Source organism: Moesziomyces antarcticus (genome assembly GCF_000747765.1).
Source record: "Moesziomyces antarcticus DNA, scaffold: scaffold_v10009, strain JCM 10317, whole genome shotgun sequence".
Classification (NCBI taxonomy): domain Eukaryota; kingdom Fungi; phylum Basidiomycota; class Ustilaginomycetes; order Ustilaginales; family Ustilaginaceae; genus Moesziomyces; species Moesziomyces antarcticus.
In genome coordinates, this window is record NW_014639001.1 from 143,551 (window position 1) to 163,684 (window position 20,134).

A 20,134-nucleotide genomic window follows, 5' to 3' on the forward strand; every position below is an offset into this window, starting at 1 on the left:
CAGCTCTAAAATCGCGAATTTTCCCTGAGCCGGCTCGTGCGGTACAACTCCTTTTTTGTCACCTTTTTCTCAGCCCGAGCGGGTGAGCGGCAGCAGAAGAGACGCGTTGGCGTGACGGCAAAGCTCCAACTGCAGCGGCCAAGTCCAAGTCTTCTCGAACCAAAAGGCTCAGATTTCAGAAGATCCGCCAGCAGTGAGAAGGCAGCGCTAGCTTCGTTCGTGTTGTACGCTGACAGGAGGCCCACGTTCTTATGCTCTCGGATTCCCCCTGCGTCTGTGCTCCGTCCTCGGCTGGCAAGCTCATGCCTCGGTCGCCACCGTCGTCACTTTAGTCACCATCACCATCACTGCCGTCACCGCCCTTGTCTCTATCGCGCGCGGTCTCGATCGCCTGCTGCCACCGCGCACTCCTTGGCCCTCAACGAGCGGCAATCTGCCCCGCCTGGTCAACTCGCGATACGCTAGCTCGACCCAAGCCACCCGTGCCTGCTCGTCTCCATTTCATACCCTCGATCGAGCCAGTCCAGGCGTCTCAGGCCAAGCCCACCCTCGTTGCAAAGCAGCGCGCTCGACTTCATATCCAACACTCGCTCAGCGCAATTTTCACTTTGGCAGCCTTGCTTGGACACAACCACCATCACGCTCACACTCGTACCCTCTCACGCATTCACTCATACACGCTCTCTAGCTCTTGCTCGAGGTCAGGCTCCAACATGCCCAAATCATCAGCGCGCTCGCGCCCTTCTGCGCCAGCAGCCTCCTACAAGCCCTCAAAAGACCTCAAATCCAGATCATCTCGCTCCAGAGAATGGTCCGCCACACGCAGAGCAGCCGAAGAGTCGCTCTCGACACAGATCCACTACACCATGACCGGCGTCGTGGCGCTGCTCGTCATGCACACCCTCTCATCCCCATCGTCGCTCTCGCTCGCCCACCTCTCTTCGCATCTCCATCTGCCACACTCGCTCAACTCCATCATCCCATCGTGGCTCAGGCTGCCTTCGCTCGCCCAGTTTGCCACAGATCTGCCCAACGCTTCCGAAAAGGGCGGTCACCACCTCTGGTCCGACCTCGCCTCCAACATCGTCGGTGGCGAGGCGAGTCTCGGTCCCTTCCGCAGCGATGCGCGCGGCTTTGGACACCCTCTCACCGCGCTTCACAACTTTACGCGTGCCTGCCTCGGCCTCTCGTATCCCGTGCCCGACGCGGCCTCTTCGCCCATCGCCGCACTCAAGCATCAGGCACACCGCATCAGCGGCAACGCCTCTGCACGCTCGGCCCCGTGGGCGCTGCTCTACGGCGTTCCCGGCTACCTGTACGAACGTGGCTCCAACGACGCCCTCTTTGTCGCCACGCTCGTGCTCCTCTTCACGCTCGCACGCGCGCTTCTCATGAAGTACCTCCTTCTGCCGCTCGGTGAAGTGGCGGTGCCGCATCCGAAGAAGCTGCGCAAGTCGGCAAGCCAGTCGGCCGAGGCAGTTGCGGAGCATGCAAAGTCACTGCGCATTCGCGAGAAGGAGGTGCTCCGCTTTGCCGAGCAGGGCTTCAGCCTGGTCTACTACACCTGCTCGTGGAGTCTGGGTCTGTACATTGCCTCGCGCGAGTCGTACTGGCCGCTCAACACCATCGAGTACTGGACCAACTATCCGCAATTTCGTCTCGAGCCACTCTTCAAGCTCTACTACCTTGGCTCGTGCGCGTTCTACATCCAGCAGCTCTTTGTGCTGCACGTCGAGGCGCGCCGATCCGACCACTGGCAGATGTTTTCGCACCACGTCATCACGATTGCGCTGATTGCGGGCTCGTACGTGTGCAGCTACCACCGCGTCGGTAACGCCATCCTCTGCCTCATGGATCCCAGCGACATTGCACTCAACATTGCCAAGATGCTCAAGTACGCCGGGTGGCAGACCACGTGCGATATCGCGTTTGGACTGTTCATGGTCTCGTGGCTCGTCACGAGGCATGTGCTCTACATGCGCGTCGTGTGGTCGTGCATCCACGACACGCTCAAAGTCATGTCGTTCCGACCCACCAACTATCTCACCGGCGACTTTTTCACACGCACCGCGTACTTTACGCTCATCGGCTTGCTGTGTGCTCTGCAGGTCATCCTCCTCATGTGGTTCTACATGATCTGCAGAGTCGCCTACCGCGTCGTCACCAAGGCAGGAGCAGTCGACTCGAGGTCCGATGCGGAAAGCAGCTACGAGGACGAGGAGGAGGACGACCATGCTTCTGCGACACGCGAAAAGGCAAAGGTGGCCACGTCCGCATCCTCAACACGGAAGAGGTCCAAACGCAAATAGACAAGTCGCATAGATGCACATCCGATAACGAATCTCATTCTCGTCTTTTCGCAGTCCCGCAAAGTCGTTCAGCAGTGTGCATACGAGGTGCAGCGTGACAACTAGCCGCAGTGAGAGCGTGGGAGAGGGACGCGGCGAGGTTAACATGGATGGGTCTGGCCGAGGGACATACTTCGCTGCCTCGAGGCGCGCTTGAATGCGGGAGGAAAGCCGCTGTTTCGATCGAGCGTGACCGAAACTTGACTCTGGGTCCGCTGCCATGCCTCGCTTCGGTATCTGACCAGGTCGGCCATGGCTGGATCGACACCACCCTGCTTCCGATCGGAGAACGCCGATGTGTCCCGATGTGGGCGCGATATCGGGTGGTGACCGAGATATCCGGGGCGACGGTGAATTGCAGGGCGAATTGTTGTGCTCCGTGAGCAGCCACATCTGCTGGGAGCGCAAAGCTTTAGCCGGCCTCCTCGGGGTGAGTTGTACTGTAAAGAGTGGGGGGGAAGTGGGGGCGCGTGGCTTGGAGGCGAGGACGCGAGGCGCAAGCGAGCATGCAGCGTCATGTTGGGCGCGGCTTGTGGTGGCGAAAAGCCCCCGGGTTCTGCGCGTCAAAAAAGTGCGGGGTATTCGCCGGCTTGTTCGCCCACCTCCGCACCCGCCGTCACCGCTTATGCACAATTCGCCGCCCTGCCGCCCTGCCGCACCGCGGCCGACACTGCATTACCGCCGCCCCTCGGCTTCCTCTGACAGTTGGCCGTACACCGCACGGTGTCGCACTGCGCGGATGCGGGGCATCCCGCACACACTCTCGCGAAAGGCGATGCAACCAAGCGGATGTGCGTGGCGCGAGTGTGGGGTTTGTGGGGTTATCCCCGCACTTGTCCCCCTTCGTAGCCCCTCATCGTGGCCCTTTGCCACGGAAGGTGCCTTCGTGCACGAGGCTGAGGACAAGCGTTCCTCTCGCATAGACCCAACCGAGCCTGCTCGTGTGGTCCTGTGGCCAGCTTTCCCCACACTGCCAAGAAGCTCGCATCCGCCCACCCAGGCATGTTTCGCCCAGGTGGTGGCTCCACCTCACGACCTCCTCGCCGTACTTGCTCAAGCAGGTGATATATAATAATGTGTTGTGTTTGCTGCTGCTTCTTCCCTCCCCCTTCGACGCCCTCAACCCATTACGACTCGCTCGATAGACTTGTGCAACATCCCTTCCACGACCACCAGTTCCCTTTGGACCAGCACACTTCATTTCGACACCTCGACCCTTTCTTCTGCTCCCCATCGCCTGCCGAAGAGCTCACCATGTCGTCCGACTCAAAAGAGAAGGTGGACCAGGTGCTGTACGAGACAACCGACCACAACTACGCCGCCGAACGCACCGACTCGATAGTCTCCCACCCGCACGATGGCAGCATCCAGTTCGATGCAAAGGGTTTGCCCTCCGACCCGGAGCAGTACGCCACCTGGCGCAGGGGCATCCGCAAGCTCGACTGGCGTGCCGTTCCACCCCTCGGCCTGCTGTGGCTTGCCAACTTTGTAGACCGCAGCAACGTCGGCAATGCAAAAGTCGCCGGCCTCACCACGGATCTCAAGCTCGACGGCAACAAGTTCAACATCGCCCTCGCCATCTTCTACATCACCTACATCGCCTCCGAGATCCCAAGCAACATGGCACTGCGCAGGCTCGGAGCCAAGTTCTGGCTCCCCTTCATCGTGTTCTGCTGGGGCATCATCACCGTCTTCTTCGGATTGGTGCAGAACTTCGCCGGTCTCTGCGTCATTCGTCTATTGCTTGGCGCAATGGAGGGAGGCTTGCTACCAGGCATGCCGCTATATCTTTCGCAGCTCTACCCAAGATACATGGTTCAGGTACGCATTGCGTATTTCTATGCGGGCGCAAGTCTTTCCGGCGCTTTTGGCGGCTTGCTCGCGACGGGATTGATCCAGATGGATGGTCTGGGTGTTCAGAACAGGTTGTTTGCTAGTTTGAAGCCTGCTACGGCCAGGGGAGTCGCAGGATGGCGCTGGATTTTTATCATGGAGGGCTTGATCACGATCGTATTTGCATGCATCGCGTGGTACATGCTGCCTTCATCTGTCAAGAAGTCCAAGTTCCTCAAGGACGACGAGCGCGAGCTCATGCTTGCGGTGCTTGGGCGCGACCAGCAGAACAACCGCGCTGCGGCTGCTAGCGTCGCACCCATTGCCAAGATCAACGGCGATACGGAAAAGCACCTACCTCCTGTCACTGCGCCCAACGCAGTCGTTGCCGTAGGTGATACTGCGGTCCAACAAGCAATGGTGTTCGAGGAAGAGCAGTTCGAGTGGCGCGAGATTCGCCGCGGCCTAACGGAGCCGCAGGCCTGGTTTACTGGCATTGCGTACCTGCTTATCTGCAACTGCCTGTACTCATTCAGCCTCTTCCTACCCACCATCCTGCGTGGTATCTATCCAACCATCACCACGACGCGGCTTCAGCTGCTGACCGTACCGCCCTATGTCCCTGCAACGGTGCTCGTGATCATCATCGCGTACCTCGCCGACAAAACCCGCATGCGTGGACCCTTCATCCTCGCACTCCTCCCGCTCTCCATGATCGGCTACATCATGCTGCTCGCCACAGACAACGCAAAGGTCAGCTACGGTGCGACATTCCTCATCGCCCTGGGAATCTATCCCACCGCACCGTGCATTCTGTCCATCCCGATCAACAACACGTCGGGTCTGTACAAGCGTGGCACCGTCAACGCTCTGCAGCTTATGATCGCCAACCTCGCCGGATTCGTTGCGACGTTCATCTACCAGGCCAAGTGGGCCCCGCGGTATGTGCAGGGCCACTCGGTCGTGCTGGCTAGCTTGGTCGGCGCGTGGATCTTCATGGCGATCAACGTGTGGTGGTGCTGGAGCGAGAACAGGGCCAGGGACCAGGGCAGGCGAGAAGGTAACTGGGCAAAGTACCAGAAACTTGTCGATGAGGGAAAGACAAGGGCACCCATTGGCGATCGAAGCCCCCAGTTCAGGTATACTTTGTAGAGCAATCAGAAGGTGGTTGCTGTGGTATCCGATTCGATCTGAGAAGGTGAAAAGGCGAGACGTAGTGAATCTGTCACGACGCCTGGCGACTCGTGATCGGTGATTGCAGTTATGCACACCGCCGAAAGAGCATCATGCCGATCCGACTGAGTTTCAGAGCGACCTACGGAACCCGATCTTGATGTGAATCCAGCTGTACGTTGGTACAGCGGTCAGGCGAGCCTCGAAATGCTCAGAGCAAGGGCCAGTGGCGTTGTCACAAACGTAACCGACGACGGACGATAATGATATCAATGCGACTACTCGGGGAGGCGCTACTCGGCAACATGCTGAGAAGCTAAGTGGGATCCGTTGTCAGGCCCGCACGTGTCAGACTGTATCGGGCTGGGCGGGTGTCTACAACTGCATAGGTGGGTAAGGACAAGGACTCCTGACGACTCAAGCGAAGACTCTCGCGTCATGATCTTTTCTCGGATGGCATAAGAAGGTAAAGGGACCGCCAGAAACCGCCCACGAAGATGTGCCATCGACCTCGAGGATGTCGCTGGGCCGTGTGGCTGGGGCCGTGTGGCTGGGGCCGTGTGGCTGAGGCGCGGCGAAAGCTATGAAGCTCCCCACCGGAACGCCCCAGACCCACACGCGGGGCGCATACAGTATTTGGAATGGACGCCATCGGGTCGACAACCTCTTTCGAGGGTCATGACATTCCATAAAAGCCGAGTTCGAAGACTCGACCGCGCTCTCTATCTCTTCGCTGCTACCCAAACCATCTTCTCAAACCTCAACAATGTACTTCAACGCTGTTTCCGTCGCCGTGTTCGCGCTCCTGTCGCTGGCCGGGGCCAAGGCTGACGACGAAATCTCGACTGCTGGTCTTGTGGTCGACGACAAGCAGGTAGCCAGCTACTGTGGCGTCCCGGTCAAACCGGAGTACAAGGAGGTCGAGTTCGTTTGCTTTACGTACAAGGGCGACATCCAGAAGGCGATGACCAACCCGAACCGACTCAAGGGTTTCGTCAACAAGGCAGGCAATGGTGGGTCGACATCGTCGTGCAAATTGTGTCTGATCGTAACGGAGCTTTTACTGACTTGGATGCTTGTGATGTGCAGCCTTTGTCGTGCTGGGCCAGAGCGGAGCTCAGTCCTTCTCGATCGCCGGCATGCATGTTATTCTTCACCCCGTCGACACGCCGTACTGTCGCAAAGTCGAAGCGTCGAGCGCAGGCGAGAACCAGGGATACACGGCCACTGCGCAAAAGTGCCCGGGTAACGTTCCATTCGACCTCTCAGACCACCTCAGCGATGTTCCTCCTGGGGCTGGAGGTCCTGGGGCTGGAGGTCCTGGGGATGGAGACCCTGGAGCTGGAGGCCCCTAATCAGGAAACCATGGCAACGTGAAGCCTGAAGCGAGTGCACTTCAAGCATCGCCCTTGTCTTGCTACTTGTAGGCGGAGGTGTTTGGTCTTGCGCTCGTTGCAAATATCTTGCATGCGCATACATAGCATTAGCCGTCTTTCCACCGCTTTCGTCCAATGCCACCGTTTCTCTGTCGCTTTCGTCCGATGCCGTCGTTCTCTCCTGCATCTGGCGCACTACTTAATAGAGCTGCTGACACGTCCAGAACTTGAGAGGCTTAACGTCGTGGATAGAACTTGCGCGCAATGCTTTCTCGACCGGAATCCACACGTCTGCGGCGCTACTTCTTGTTAGCCGTACAGCTTTCACTACCGCCTGGCGTCTCGGCGCATGTGGTGGACATGGCAAAGCGCTCGAACATGTGCTCCATAACAAACTAAAAGCTGTATACCCACACGAGGCGCTAGCGCCATGCGGGGGGGACATCACATAAGTTCGGTTGCTCGAATTGGGAGTCTGTGATGTCTGTTTGGTGTTGCCTCATGAATAACTGTTGCTCAGGACCCCTTTTGTGTGGGGCGTTGTGGGAGACGAGTGGCAAATGAAGGTGGTTGTGGGGATCAAGCCGTGAGATGCTTTCGCCCCGCAGGTGGCTTCAAGAAGCGGGCCTCATTATCGTGGGACGTTGCAGGCCCACGTGTGGGTACGTGGGTCGAGTCCGCACAGTTCCCCCTTTCGCTCCTGGCGGGGACGAACATGTTGGATACACAAACCTATATAGTCAGAACAGGTCCAGCTCCCGACTCGACCACAAACCACGCAAGCAAACGCACACTACCATGATCTTCAATAAAGCGACCACCGTGGCCGTCTTTGGCCTTCTTGCGCTCGTCGGAGCTAAAGCTGACGGGTCGTCGGCGGAACAACGTGAATTCAACAGGCCTGATACCCCGATTCCAGGAGTCACGATCAACAACGATGAAGTCGGTCGTTACTGCATCCTCGGGCAGAAGGATTCGCCCAAGGGATACGCCTGTTTTTCGCTCCTCGGTAACATCCGAGCCCGTATGTTTGAGCACGAAAACCTGAACGGCTTCATGACCTTGGCCGGAGAAGGTAAGTGCGAAACTTTCTGTGATGATCCGACGAGGAGGCTGAGATGTGCTGACGACAAGTTGCTGGGTCTCTCCGACGGTGCAGCCTTTGTGTTGATCGACAATGGCGCTACGCAGTCATTTGCCACCGATGTAGACAAAGTCACCGTGACTCCTTCAAAGCAGGCACATTGCCTAAGGCTCAACGTTGAACGTCAGAAGGGTCCAGGCTACAAGGGCGTGAGCATTGCCTCAACCTCGTGCCCAGACTCGCCCGCATTCCATCTAGCAGACAAGTGGACCAATCCGTGATCAACCGCTTCACAGTGCGACACGTACGTCGAAACCGCCCCTGGCTTTGTTCCGTGTCTTGACACACCCAACCTGTTCCATCTCGTTCTTCTCCGTTCATCACGCCGCTCGCACATGATCCGAAATCCCATCCATACCTCCTACGCCAGAAAGTGAAAGAGATCGAGTGTCCAGCTACCGTCTTTGGTGAGTCCACTGTTTTGGGCGGCACGACGCTCAGTGTATGCTGTGTGCATAGAAGCCACCGGCTAGCTTAAATAATAATTGGGGGCAAAAGAGTGAGAGGAAAAGGTGGGTCCAAAAAAGAGGGCCTGGGAGAAAAAGAGGTGATGAGGACCCTTGCAGAGCCGGCGAGGCGGGGAAGGAGGCATGCGCGACACGGGATGATAGCGGCTGCAGACAGCGATGGCGAGCGGCGTGAAATGATGGGAAGGGTCCACACTCGTTGGTTGGCGCTGTTCCCGGCCCTGATAGCGGCGTCGCGCCTGTGCAGCAAATCAGAGAATCTCCGATCCGCAGATTCGCGGATTCAACAATCGCACGGTGCAACCCTCCCTCCACCCATCCTGAGTGTCCGACTCCATCCTTCACCAAACCCTATGTCATATTCGCAACCACACCTTGCGATCCATCAAGAATTCGCCCGACGTCAAAGAAGCTCCTATCGTCTAGGCGCTCCGCTCAGTGCATTCCTACTCTATCATCAGTGCAACGCTGGCCAATCCGACCAATTCGACAAGCCTCTTGGTCAGCAGCATCCAACACGACCCGCCATGCGCACGTAGAGTCTTTCTTGTACCTATTCGGGAAACCCTAGAACCTAGAACATACCTGCTCTCTCTTATCTCGCCGAACGATCAACCAGGTCTTCTGCTACCAAGCACATGCAACTCTCGACCTAGTCCCATCGTCTGTCGACAAGCACAGTAACTTCAGCCATGCCTTCTTCACCTCATCCGTACCGCTCAGCGGCACACCAGCTTCAACATCCGGAACATGCGTCCTTCTCGCCTTCATCTCGGTCTTCGCCGCTGTACACATCGGCAAGCCGCAAATCTCACGCCGCCTACCGCAACTCGCCGGGCGCATCCAGTCCCGAAGTGTTCAGCGACATGGACCGTTCGGCTCTGCCTTCCGCGCATGTCTCAGCGTCTCGTCCGTACAACGCTTCCGTCGATCCGTCGCAGCAGCAGCGACCTTCTCCATCCAAGCGTCGCAAACAGTCCAGCGATGGCGCTGAGCTGCATGCGTCGTCGTCGTCCAACACCGCCAAGACGCCACCGGGAGAAAGCGCGGGATCGGATGGCGCAGCCGACTCCAAACCATCCACTCGGGTCGCCAAAGCGTGTCAACCGTGCAGCACCAAAAAGCGTCGATGCGATGGACGTCAGCCGCAGTGCTCTGTATGCCAGGTCCTGGGCACGCCATGCACGTACAATCACACCGGTCTCAAGCGCGGCCCACCCAAGGGCTTTCGCTCCGGCCCAAAGGAATCGGCCAGAGCCAAGCTGATCCGCACGCTGGAAACGACCATTCGCGATCTCGTCAACCACCTCGGCAAGGATGATGCAGGCGCAGAGATTCTTCGAGTCTCTGGCGAGCGTGAACTTCCCATCAGCAACGGCCAAGCGCTGGCAGCCGGATCAGACCTCGGCGCCGCACGTGCCTCGAAGCCATCGGCTTCCGCAGCAAAGGGGAAAGGTGCTACGGCACCACAAATCAAAACAGAGGAAGGTCTCCACTCGAGACGCCACGCATCCGGCACGTTCGAGGGCTCCAATGACGTCGGCGCTGACGACGTCGACCCGGCGGCTGAAGCCGAGGAAGATGTGATCGGCGAGACGCGCCAGGGCGAGATTGTCTACCGTGGCTCCAGCTCCGGTATCGGCATCCTGCAGCGTCAGCACCGCGCCGAGTCTCCATCTGCTGCCATTGCTGCTTCTCGGTCCGTCGGCTCGAGCTCTTCGGCGCCCTTTGGCGGGCGCTCTCGTGACGATCGTGCCACAGCAGACTCGGCGTCTCATCCGAAACCGCCCGTATTTCTGCCCATCTCGTCACCACATATCGCGGGGGATGCCGACACTACGAGCTCTCAAGATCGGTCTCCGGTACGGTCGGGCCCCAGCCAACGCAAGGACTCATCTAACCTGCACAGCCTCTACCCTGACACGAGCCGGGATGGGCAGATGTCGGGCTCGACCGCTTCGGTGCAAGATCCAGTGGTGTCCGTGGAAGAGAACGACCGGCTGTTCCGGTACTACTGGCAGGGCTTCCATCCTTTCTACCCGATCCTGTACAAGCCGTGGTTCATGGGCTTTTCCGGCGAAGAGCTGCGCGCGAGCCTGGAACCTAGCCTGCTGTACGCCATCTACTCGATCGCCGCGTGCGTTGTCCCGGCGAATGCAGCGACAAAGTCGGATCAGGGTGGACCGGCTGCAGACGCGCTGAACCACGAGCGCGCGCAGTCGTTCTGCCAGGCAGCCGAACGGCACGTGCTGGCCAAAGGGCTGCGTCCGGACATTGCATCGATCCAGACGTGCTGGCTGCTCAGCCTGTACTCGCATGGCACGGGCGATCTGTCGCGCGCATGGAACTTCCAGAACCTGGCGAGCTCGATGGCCGTCGACATGGGTCTGCACCGGTGGCCGATCTACCGTGCGGAGATCGTGCAGGATCGGGTGCAGCGCGAGACGCGCATCCGCATCATCTGGCACTGCTACATCCTGGACAAGTTGCTGTGTGCCGAGATGGGCCGACCCGTAGGACTGCGGGCTAAGGACATCGACGTTCCGCTGCTGTCCGAAACGGAGGAGGACGAGTTTGAGCTGTGGTCGGATCAGCTCGAAATGCAGCCTGCGGGCGCGTCGAGCAGCCAGCGTGGCGTGGCGACTGCCAACGCAGGCCGACGCTTGCATGCGCCGTCGTGTCTGAACTGGGGCGTGCATCTGTTCAAGATCGTGGAGCGCATCTTGGACGAGGTGCACTCGCTGCGACGCAAGGCGCTGCTGCGTCGGCAGGGCAAGGAGCAAGTGTTGGCCGAGCTGGACCGCCAGCTGACCGAGTGGAAGGAGAAGCTGCCTGCACACCTCCATCTGGACGACAGCCCGAACGAAGGACCGTTTCCGAGCTTCTTCGCGCTCAATCTGTGGTACTACACCGGACGGCTGCTTCTGCATCGACCGTTTATCCCGCAGGAGGAGGGACTGCCCATGTCGACCGTGCTGGACAACGACAGCCATCGGCAGAGCACATTGGCGGCCAACACGATCTGCGATCTGCTCGAGGCGTCGGCGCGCGACATTGTGGATCGGCTGTCGACCGATCTGGGCTACTGCCTCTTCACTGCCGCGGTGATGTTTGTGTTCAACGCGCGGTTGCCGGATGCTAGGATTGCGTCGGACGCACGCAGGCGGTACGGGCTGTGCGTGCAGTGGCTCAAGAAGCTGGCGGACACGTGGCCGGCGGCGTCTGCGCACCGGCTGCTCTTGGACGGCTTTGCGGTGGTGGGCGAAGATGCGTCCAAGCAGGGCGGCGATGCACCGCAGCGTCGAGCGAGCATCGCAGCGTTGCAAGCGGCCAATGCAGGCTCGGGCATGGCAGCGACGAGCAAGGTGTCGAGCTGGATTGCCGAGACCGAAGGCGCACTGCAAGGCTCGTCTTCGGCGCGGCGCGCTCAAGACGGCGCGGCGAAAGACGAGCGCGCCACGACCTCGAGCCAGGATGCATCGGCGATGGCGAATGCGAACGGTGCGATGGGATCGGGTGGCTCGGGGATGCCGATCTTTGACGACATCTGGAGCAAAGGCAGCGGCGCATTTGGTAATGGCGGCGGACTGGTGAGCGAGAATGCGCGTCAGCTGAATGCGCCCAGCTCGCTCGACTTTGCACCGGGCATCTTTGATGTCGAGTCGTTCTTCTGGAACGAAAACGCCACCGCGACGGGTCTGATGGGCATGAACTTTACGCCTCTGCCTGGCAACACACCGACGGGCTCTTCGCACGGATTGAACGTGAACGTGGCTCCCGCGCCGTCGCAAGGCATGGGCTACGGCGAGTACAGTGGTGGGATGATGGCGAGCTTTGGGCCGACGACCGCGATGCAGGGTTCAGCGGGTGCGAGCATGGCCTATCCCAACATGCAGTACAGCCAGGCTGGGCGTGGTGGTGCGCAGTCGATGGCGCCGCCTGCCGCGCCGGGCCAGTCGCGTCAGCCTGCAGCAGCAGCAGCAGCAGCAGCAACAGCGGGGATGTATGGCGGAGGGGCGACTGCAGCGGGGGTCTCGGGGGTCTCGGGGGGCACGGAGGGTGGTGCGGGTGTTGTTGGGCAGCCGGGCGGAGATGCCAGCGGAGCGAATGCAGCAGGTGGCGCAGGCATGCCGACATCGCCGTTCGCATTCAATCCGACCGCTCACAACATCGGCGAGTTCTGGAGCATGCTCGAGCTGCCACCCGCGTTTCTGCAGCAGTAACACTCACACAGTCTGCTCAAGTGTCTCAACGCAGAGCGCCGATCGTCGGTTGTCTCGGCGAAGCAAATCTTTCGAGAACATGCGGCTATGTGCGGATGCTAGGCGAGGGTTGTGTGTGTGTGTGTGGTCCAGTGCGAAATTCCAAATTCAGACGACGCGTTGGTGGGTTGGAGCTGCATGAATGCTCGGCGAGGTTGCCAAGCCGGAGCGAGCGTGCAGGCATGAGCTTTGCCATCCCATGGCAGGAAGAAGAAAAAAAAATGCTCGCCAAAGTTGGTTTGGCGTGTGGGATGCAGCGGAGTTGCCAAGCCTTTTTTTTGGTAAATTGGAAATTCCGACAAATTGTTTGCTTGTCGAGCAGCGCCAAAGTGGGCACCTAAATTGACGTCCGGCGTTTTTCGCTGTTTTAATCAAAATGCAAGGCATGCCTGGCTCCAATCGGACCGCATGGTTGACACTCTGCCTGCCAGCTGTCCACACGGTCAGTGCATGAAGCCCCCCTCAAAATCGTCCTCACGCTCACCGAGCTGCAGATGCGCCTTGAATGCACCCGGCGTCTTGCGCTCTGGTCCGGTTGCCTCTCCTGGCTCTCGGCAGATGTTGCCTTCCGAGGCGCCTTGGCCCTCCGCTCAGGCCCGGCCAGTCCAGGATCGCCGGGCCGTCAACAGGCGCTAGAATGATTTGCATGAACAGCTCGCGCTCTTCCCCTGGGGCGGAGTATGCGCTGATCGCCATTGTCCGCCCTTGGCAAGTCGCTCTTGCCAGACGCCGAGCGTGGCCGTTCCGAGTGGTGATCCAACCCCCGCTCGCTAGCTGTCACGAGTCAGCCGTCATGCTTGCTTCCGCTTCGTACCTCTTCACCACTGCTCCCTCCATCATATCCAACGACCTGTGCTGGCCACAAACGCGAGTATCATGCGCTGCACAACACTGTCGTCTGCAGCAGCGTTGCTACTGGCTGCTGCCACGGGCATTGCAGCCGACTATGTGCCGTTTGGTCACGAGCGACCGCACCATCTCGCGCGGCGCGATGCATCGACACTCACCGCCAAAGAGAAGGGCACCAATCTGGGCCACCAGGAACACTCCAAGCCAAAGGCGCCCTCTGGCTCGCGTCTCACATCGCTCTCTGTCGGCTCGGATAACAACAAGCTCGCCGTGTACTGGACGCGCAACCCCGCCAACGAAAAGGCCAAGCAGGCCTTTGTCATGATCCATGGCCGCAATCGTAACGGAGGCGACTACTGGACAACCATGAACAACATCCTCACCTCGGCCGTCAACGCTTCCTACCCCGCTGCCGATCCGAACGCGATCGTCGTTGCGCCGCAGTTCTACTCGCAGAAGCTCAACTCGGGCCAGTATAAGAAACACGAGCTTGCGTGGGACGACATCAATGCATGGCAAGCTGGCGAGGCAGCCATCCACCCCACGGGGTCAAAGGAGACCTCGTTCGACGCACTCGACGCATTCGCAGACGAGTTTACCAACACCACCAAGTATCCAGCGCTGGAAGAGCTCGTGTTTGTCGGACACGGTGGAGGCGGTCAGCTCATCAATCGCTACGGTGTGGTGGCCAAGGAGATGTCGACCTCGCGCGTGCAGGTGCGCTTCATCGCAGGCGACCCCTCTTCGTCTGCATACTTTACCGAGCACCGCCCCACGACCAACCCGGCGATTGCGGATAAAGCCAGCTGTCCGCTGTACAACACGTGGCGATATGGATTCGACAACTTTACCGGTACGCTCGACGGGCTCAAGACGCCGCAGGAGTACTTTGCGCAAAACGTGCGACGCGATGTGCGATACATTGTCGGATACGACGACACGGCCGAATCGGGCGACCAGTACTGCATGGCCATCCTCCAAGGCGGAGTTGCCCGGAGAGATCGAAACTTGGCCTGGTGGAAGTACATTAACCTGCTCGCGCGGACGGGCGAGGATGTTTCTGGATTCCCCGGTAATTTGACTGCGCAGGAGTTGCCCGATTGGAGCAGTTTGTCCGGCGGACAACTTGCGCATACTCTCACCGTCATCGAGGGTGCAACCCACAATGCCGACGAGGTCTTCGGCAGCAAGCAGGGCAGGACCGTGCTGTTTGAAAAATCTCAGACAAACGTTCAGCGTGGCTGGAGACCTAAGGGCTGGAACAAGGCCGGAACGCCCGTCGTCTCCTCCTCAGCCTCAGTCTCTGGCTCGGTTCAAGCTCCCACAAGTCAAGCTACAACAGCCTCTACACAGACATCCACCTCACCCGCATCCAAGATCCAACTGCCCGCTAGCGCAGCTCTCGCAGCTGCTGCCCTCTTCGCTTTCATCTCCCTCCTGGCCTAGATTCACCCCTCGCCAGCTTCCACGGACCATTTTTTTTTTCCCTTTTCCCTCGCATCACCGCCTCTAGACTCAAAGACTTCCGCTTCCCAGGCTGGCCCTGTACACACACTTGCACACACAGCAATCCTGCAACCCGCATTCCTTCGCCCTCACAGCAGCATCATGTCATACACTAACAAAGAAGTGAAAAGGTGAAATTACAACGACGCAAAGTGACGCACATGAGAAATCGAACCAAGCGCAACAGACCGCACGGCGACGTCCTGCGACGCCGCACGTCGGCGCTCCAACAAGTGGCATCGGGAGAAGAAAGCAAAGGCGAAGCAGAGCGCGTGGTATCTAGGTACGCGAACCTCGAGTCAGTTACTCGTCGTCCTCGCAGTCCTCGTCATCTTCCTCTGCCTGGGCATCGACATCCTCGGCATCCGCCTCATCATCGCCCTCGCCGTCATAAGCGCACTCGTCAACCACCTCAAAGGGACACGCCTTGATCAGGTCCGCCGCCACCTCCGCCACCGCATACGTCGCCGACATGAGATGCGACGACAGCGAGATCGGGATGATGCTCGCATCCACCACGCGCACATTCGACGTGCCGTACACGCGCAACTCATTATCAACCACGCCGCCGTCATCCTCGTCCAGCATGCTGCACGTCGAGCTCGGGTGGTACTCGGTGCCCGCCGTGGTGGCAATAAACTTGTCCAGGTCCGCGTCGCTGCTCACCGCCGCACCGGGCGTGGTCTCTGCGCCCACGACCGTGTTCAAGGGCGCCGTCTGACCGATCTTGCGCGCGAGCTGGAAGCCCGAACGCATGAGCTCGACGTCCGACTGGTGCTGCAGGTAGTTGGGGTTGATGATCGGCTTGTCAAACGGATTGTTCGATGCGATCTCCACCCATCCTCGCGAGAACGGCGCCTGAAGCGCAGTCTCCACCTGGATCGCCGAGCCCGTGCTGATACCCAGCAGCATCTCGACAGCTCCCTTGGCGCCACCAGTGAAGCCGTGCTTGCTCTTGGGCACGAGCAGATCCTCGAGCAGCAGCTTGTACTGCTTGGCCCAGCCACGACGCACAGCCTCGGGCACGTTGGTGGCCGACTTGATGTAATCAGCCGAGAACTTCTTGGCGCGCTCGAGGAAGTTGGCGGTCTCGTTGGCACCGTACATCTTCTCGAGCGTGACATAGGCGACGCTCGAGTCGACAAACGAAGCCTTCTTGGTGAGGTTGGTCTCGGACGGCATCACCAGGCCCTCGGCAGGCGAGTACGAGATCGAGCCAGAGAGGTGGTCCTGCAGGTTCTGACCCACACCGGGAAGCTCCTTGACGAGCGTGACGTTGTTCTTTGCCAGCAGCTCCTTGCAGCCGAAGCCGGAGAGCTGGAGGATCTGGGGCGAGCCGATAGCGCCGGCACTGAGGATGACCTCGCGGCGTGCAGTGACGTGAACGCGCGGCGCAGAAGCGTCGGCAGCAAATTCGACGCCGAGGGCACGGCGGTTCCCATCCTCATCCGCTTCGGTGTCCCAGATGATCCTGGTGACGGTCTGGTTGGGAAGCACGACGAGATTCTTGCGCTTGTTGGCGATGGGGTCGAGGTAGGCGTTGCGGGAGAAGGAGCGCTCCCAGTTGTGCGAGTTGATGGTCGAGGTAGCAATGAAGGCGCCCTGGTTCTCGCCGTCGTAGGGGCTCTTGGCCTGCTCGAGGCCGATGGCGGCGAGAGTAGGCACCCAATCGGCCACAGGCTGGTAACTCACGCCCGGGTAGCTGATGGAGACGGGGCCGTTGCGGCCGACGTACTCGGTCTGGTTGTGGATGCTCGAGTCGAGCTCCTTGATCTGGTTGGGCGAGAAGTTGGTGGACTTCTTCATGGCGTCGCGCAGGTTGTGCCAGCCCCAGGTGGCGGCGTCGCCAGAGAGGCGGCCCCAGACCTGGTGTTCACGCTTGCTAGCAGCGACATAGTAGAGGCCGTTGATTGCCGAGGAGCCACCGAGCACCTTACCGCGAGGCCAGCTCGCGGCGCGTGGTTTGCCGTCGGCATCCTGCAGCTTAGTCTGAAGGGCGGTGACGTACTGCCAGTCGAGGTCAGAGCCGACGGACGATTTGAAGTAGGCGTTGGCTGGTACGAGGAGCTGTTCGTCGTTGCTGTAGCCCGAGTGACCGGCCTCAATGACGGCGACGGTGACATCAGGGTCTTCTGACAGGCGACCGGCAAGGGCGAGACCAGCCGTGCCGCCTCCAGCAATGACGTAGTCAAACACGTCGTCGGCTACCTTTTTGTACGATTTGGCGATGGCGGCGCCGGGCTCGGATCGAGGCTGAAGACGGGGCTGATCTCCGAAGGCATCTCTGGAGTAGAGAGCGGGTTGCGAGGGAGACGAAGGGTCGGAGTGAAGGTGACGCGAGCGGCGGTGGTGTCTCGCATTGGGGCGGGACTCGAGCGATGCCGAGGTGAAAAGAGGGAGCGAGACAAGCAGGAGCGAAAAGAAGGTGGTCCTCATGTTGGCAAGAACTAGTCGCTAGGGGGTGGTGTCGAAGCTGAGTGGAGAGGTCGGGAGAAGGCTCCGGATGGTGGATTGGTCAGGGATAACGAAGGTCTACCAGAGGCCTTTGGATCGAGATTAGGTATGCGGATGCTGAAGAAAGAGGAGGCGGTGGGTATGGTTGGGGCAGCTCGACTTGTGTAGAGGGTCGAGCGGATTGGAGACGGGGTGGTGATGCTAGCAGAGGCCAGACTATCTGTACCAGCCAGATGGAGGCCCTCGTTAGAAGAGGAGTGGAGGGAGGAAGGTGGTGGAGAAAGTATATGGAGGGGAGAAGGTGGAGAGGAGGGGAGAGGGCGGATGGCGATGGCGATGGGTGGTGAAGGCAAGGGCCGGCAACGACAAAGGAGAGTGGTTTGCTGTGGTGAGCTTGCGGCGCCTGCTGGCTGCGGAGACAAAGGAGCGTTGGTTGGGTCGGTCGGGCGAGCAATGGCAACGCGACGGGCTGACGATATCGGGAAGGCAAAGGCGGGTAGTCGAATCTGACGGGGGGAGAGAGCAGCGGAGGTTGAAAAGGGGGGAGGGGCCGGGCTTGGCCAGCGTCTGGGAGCGAAGCCCTCCTGTCATATAGCGAATCCATGCCGCTGACCGAGGAGCCTCAGCGTCCGAAGTGTTCTCAGCCCGCACTGCGCTTTAGCATAGTCCCAAGCCTAGCTGAGCCGAAACCACACCGCAAGCATCGCGACCAAGCGCATCAAGGGAGGGGAGCAATGACCAGTCCACACCGACATTCCTCAGCGACTCTGGGCACATCTTGGCCAGACGGCATCGGATGAGAGGGGAACAACCGCTCCGGCGCAGTGCCAAGAAGAGCGGACGCGCCGACCGGATTGCAATGCAATGCAGCGCGGTGCAAAGCCAAAGCTTGAGCGTGCTTGCGCAGAAGCAAAGAATCCAAATGCACAGTGGATTGGTGACAGAACGACGGTCTGCCGGATTGCTGCGTTGGAGCGGCATTGCCGAAGCCGATCTAGGCACATGGCCAAGCGCGACCGGCAAGGAGCCAGGAATGCAAGACCCCCTCTGGCGGGAGGCGCCAAGGAACACCACCGCACGCAACTTGGCGCGCTCGCTCCCTCGTCGGATTTGCCGCCGCTGAACAGTCCTTCATCGATCCCTTCATCCCTGCCCAGTCAGTGCCTCTGCGTCGGGGAAGCCGCTGGTGCTCAACGCGATGGACGAGTGGCAAACCGCGCTCAGGCTTGGCACCTTTCCCGACTGCATCGCTGCCAGCCGAGCTGGGAAGGTACGGCGGACTTTGAAATCCGGGCCCTGCTGCTCTTGCTGGCGCACCTGCCGTTCTGCCTCGAGATTTTCGGCCCTTTGACAGCTGGTCGCGCTCTCCCCCTTTTTTCGACAGCTCGCGTCGGAATCTGGTTTGGTTCAGTGCGTGTTTCAGCTGCGCGTTTTGCTCTGCTCTGGTGCATGCCGACGCGCCTCGCTGGCAAACGAAGTCGGCGCGCGGCGCGACGTGTTCTCCCAACGTTGAGTGCAACTTTCAACGCTGCGCAAGAGCCTCTTCCGCTTCTCAATCTTAGAGAGTGCAGCGACGAGCCCGAATAACTTAGCGAAGGGGCTGCAATCATCGCTCCTCTGGCCAAGCCTCGACGGAACCGAGATCTCGCGATGCAGCAGTCTGTGTTTAGTCGGCAGCTGTGGAGTCGATTCGGCAGGCCAAGCTGCATCTGCGACGCAACGGCGCATGCTTGGATGGCGACCCTTTGTCTGCACCCTCGGCTGACCCACACAAAGCGCCGGTGAGCTCGCTTGCCCTTTTCCTCTGCTTTCTTTTCGCTCGGAGCTGCACTTCGCTTGCTTCAGCCCTCACGCACGCCCATCCTGCCCGCTGCGTCTGGGCTGCCGACCGCCTCTGCGACGCTGCCTCTGCGCTTGTTAGAGCAGACGACCGTCGACTCCGCTGCGCAACCTCATCCGGACTCTGACAACCGTTGTCATGCTGAGCCGACAACCGGGCGATCATCGCAAACAGTCGCTGCAGCCAGCGAAAGCTTCCAGAGAGAGAGGGGGCCAAGCTTTGCTGGGAATGCAACGTCGATCCTTGGCTCGTTTCTTTTCATAACTTAGAGTCGCAATGCGGTCGATCAGCGTCGCGCACCGACCGCGCGGTCACGGCATCCGCACCGCAGACCACACGGACCTCCAGATCCGAAGTGCGCAACCGAGCTGCGGCAAGTCATGATGGTGCTCGGTCCTGTGGTATGGATCGTCCTCTTGCAGCATGTTTCCTTCTTGGCGATGCGGATGAACGGGCGAGCAATCTGCACAGCCAGCGTGCTCGGCTTCACTCGGCCATGCAAGTCAGCCACGCCAGAACGAAATCGCCCTCTTGCTTCGCATTCCGCGTTCCTGGATCGTCGACTGCCAAGCAACTCGCCTGTTGGCCGGCCATGCAGCTTCGGCCACAGGCTGCCGAAGTGCGGCGCCACGCTTGCATCGCATCGCCGATGTAGGGGGCCTTTCGAACACCATCGAGAACCCGATTGGAACTTCTTCCACTGTCACGATTCGACGCTCTCACATTTTGTGCATTTTCGCAGAGACGCCTTCTCATGCAGGTCACCTACAGCCTGCGAACGGATCACTTTCATAAGTCCTCTGACGCTTCTCAACCTTGGCAAAGCCCACGTCATTTGGGTTCGTTCATCACCACCATCCTCGCTGTGCTCTAACGGCAGCT

At 59.8% G+C, this 20,134-nt stretch overlaps 8 protein-coding genes across 8 annotated transcripts; 7 read left to right on the forward strand and 1 right to left on the reverse strand.

Annotated features, from left to right (window-relative positions):
* Positions 1–713: 713 nt before the first annotated feature.
* Positions 714–2,309, forward strand: PAN0_009c3718 (sphingosine N-acyltransferase Lag1; the record flags this gene model as incomplete). Its single annotated transcript, XM_014800678.1, has 1 exon — positions 714–2,309. One exon carries the CDS (start codon positions 714–716, stop codon positions 2,307–2,309), a length of 1,596 nt encoding a protein of 531 aa, XP_014656164.1.
* A 1,293-nt stretch (positions 2,310–3,602) lies between these two features.
* PAN0_009c3719 (MFS transporter) lies at positions 3,603–5,333 on the forward strand (the record flags this gene model as incomplete). Its single annotated transcript, XM_014800679.1, has 1 exon — positions 3,603–5,333. One exon carries the CDS (start codon positions 3,603–3,605, stop codon positions 5,331–5,333), a length of 1,731 nt encoding a protein of 576 aa, XP_014656165.1.
* Positions 5,334–6,120: 787 nt separating this feature from the next.
* Positions 6,121–6,709, forward strand: PAN0_009c3720 (uncharacterized protein; the record flags this gene model as incomplete). The annotated part of the gene is made up of 2 exons (XM_014800680.1): positions 6,121–6,367; positions 6,444–6,709. The coding sequence occupies 2 exons, from the start codon at positions 6,121–6,123 to the stop codon at positions 6,707–6,709; spliced, it is 513 nt and encodes a 170-aa protein (XP_014656166.1).
* An 819-nt stretch (positions 6,710–7,528) lies between these two features.
* PAN0_009c3721 (uncharacterized protein) lies at positions 7,529–8,095 on the forward strand (the record flags this gene model as incomplete). The annotated part of the gene is made up of 2 exons (XM_014800681.1): positions 7,529–7,805; positions 7,890–8,095. The coding sequence occupies 2 exons, from the start codon at positions 7,529–7,531 to the stop codon at positions 8,093–8,095; spliced, it is 483 nt and encodes a 160-aa protein (XP_014656167.1).
* A 938-nt stretch (positions 8,096–9,033) lies between these two features.
* On the forward strand, positions 9,034–12,564 carry PAN0_009c3722 (uncharacterized protein; the record flags this gene model as incomplete). The annotated part of the gene is made up of 1 exon (XM_014800682.1): positions 9,034–12,564. One exon carries the CDS (start codon positions 9,034–9,036, stop codon positions 12,562–12,564), a length of 3,531 nt encoding a protein of 1,176 aa, XP_014656168.1.
* Positions 12,565–13,479: 915 nt separating this feature from the next.
* PAN0_009c3723 (uncharacterized protein) lies at positions 13,480–14,898 on the forward strand (the record flags this gene model as incomplete). The annotated part of the gene is made up of 1 exon (XM_014800683.1): positions 13,480–14,898. One exon carries the CDS (start codon positions 13,480–13,482, stop codon positions 14,896–14,898), a length of 1,419 nt encoding a protein of 472 aa, XP_014656169.1.
* Positions 14,899–15,261: 363 nt separating this feature from the next.
* On the reverse strand, positions 15,262–17,394 carry PAN0_009d3724 (GMC oxidoreductase; the record flags this gene model as incomplete). Its single annotated transcript, XM_014800684.1, has 1 exon — positions 15,262–17,394. The coding sequence occupies one exon, from the start codon at positions 17,392–17,394 to the stop codon at positions 15,262–15,264; it is 2,133 nt and encodes a 710-aa protein (XP_014656170.1).
* Positions 17,395–18,414: 1,020 nt separating this feature from the next.
* Positions 18,415–19,907, forward strand: PAN0_009c3725 (uncharacterized protein; the record flags this gene model as incomplete). Its single annotated transcript, XM_014800685.1, has 4 exons — positions 18,415–18,822; positions 19,083–19,193; positions 19,258–19,384; positions 19,522–19,907. The coding sequence occupies 4 exons, from the start codon at positions 18,415–18,417 to the stop codon at positions 19,905–19,907; spliced, it is 1,032 nt and encodes a 343-aa protein (XP_014656171.1).
* Between the last annotated feature and the right edge of the window lie 227 nt (positions 19,908–20,134).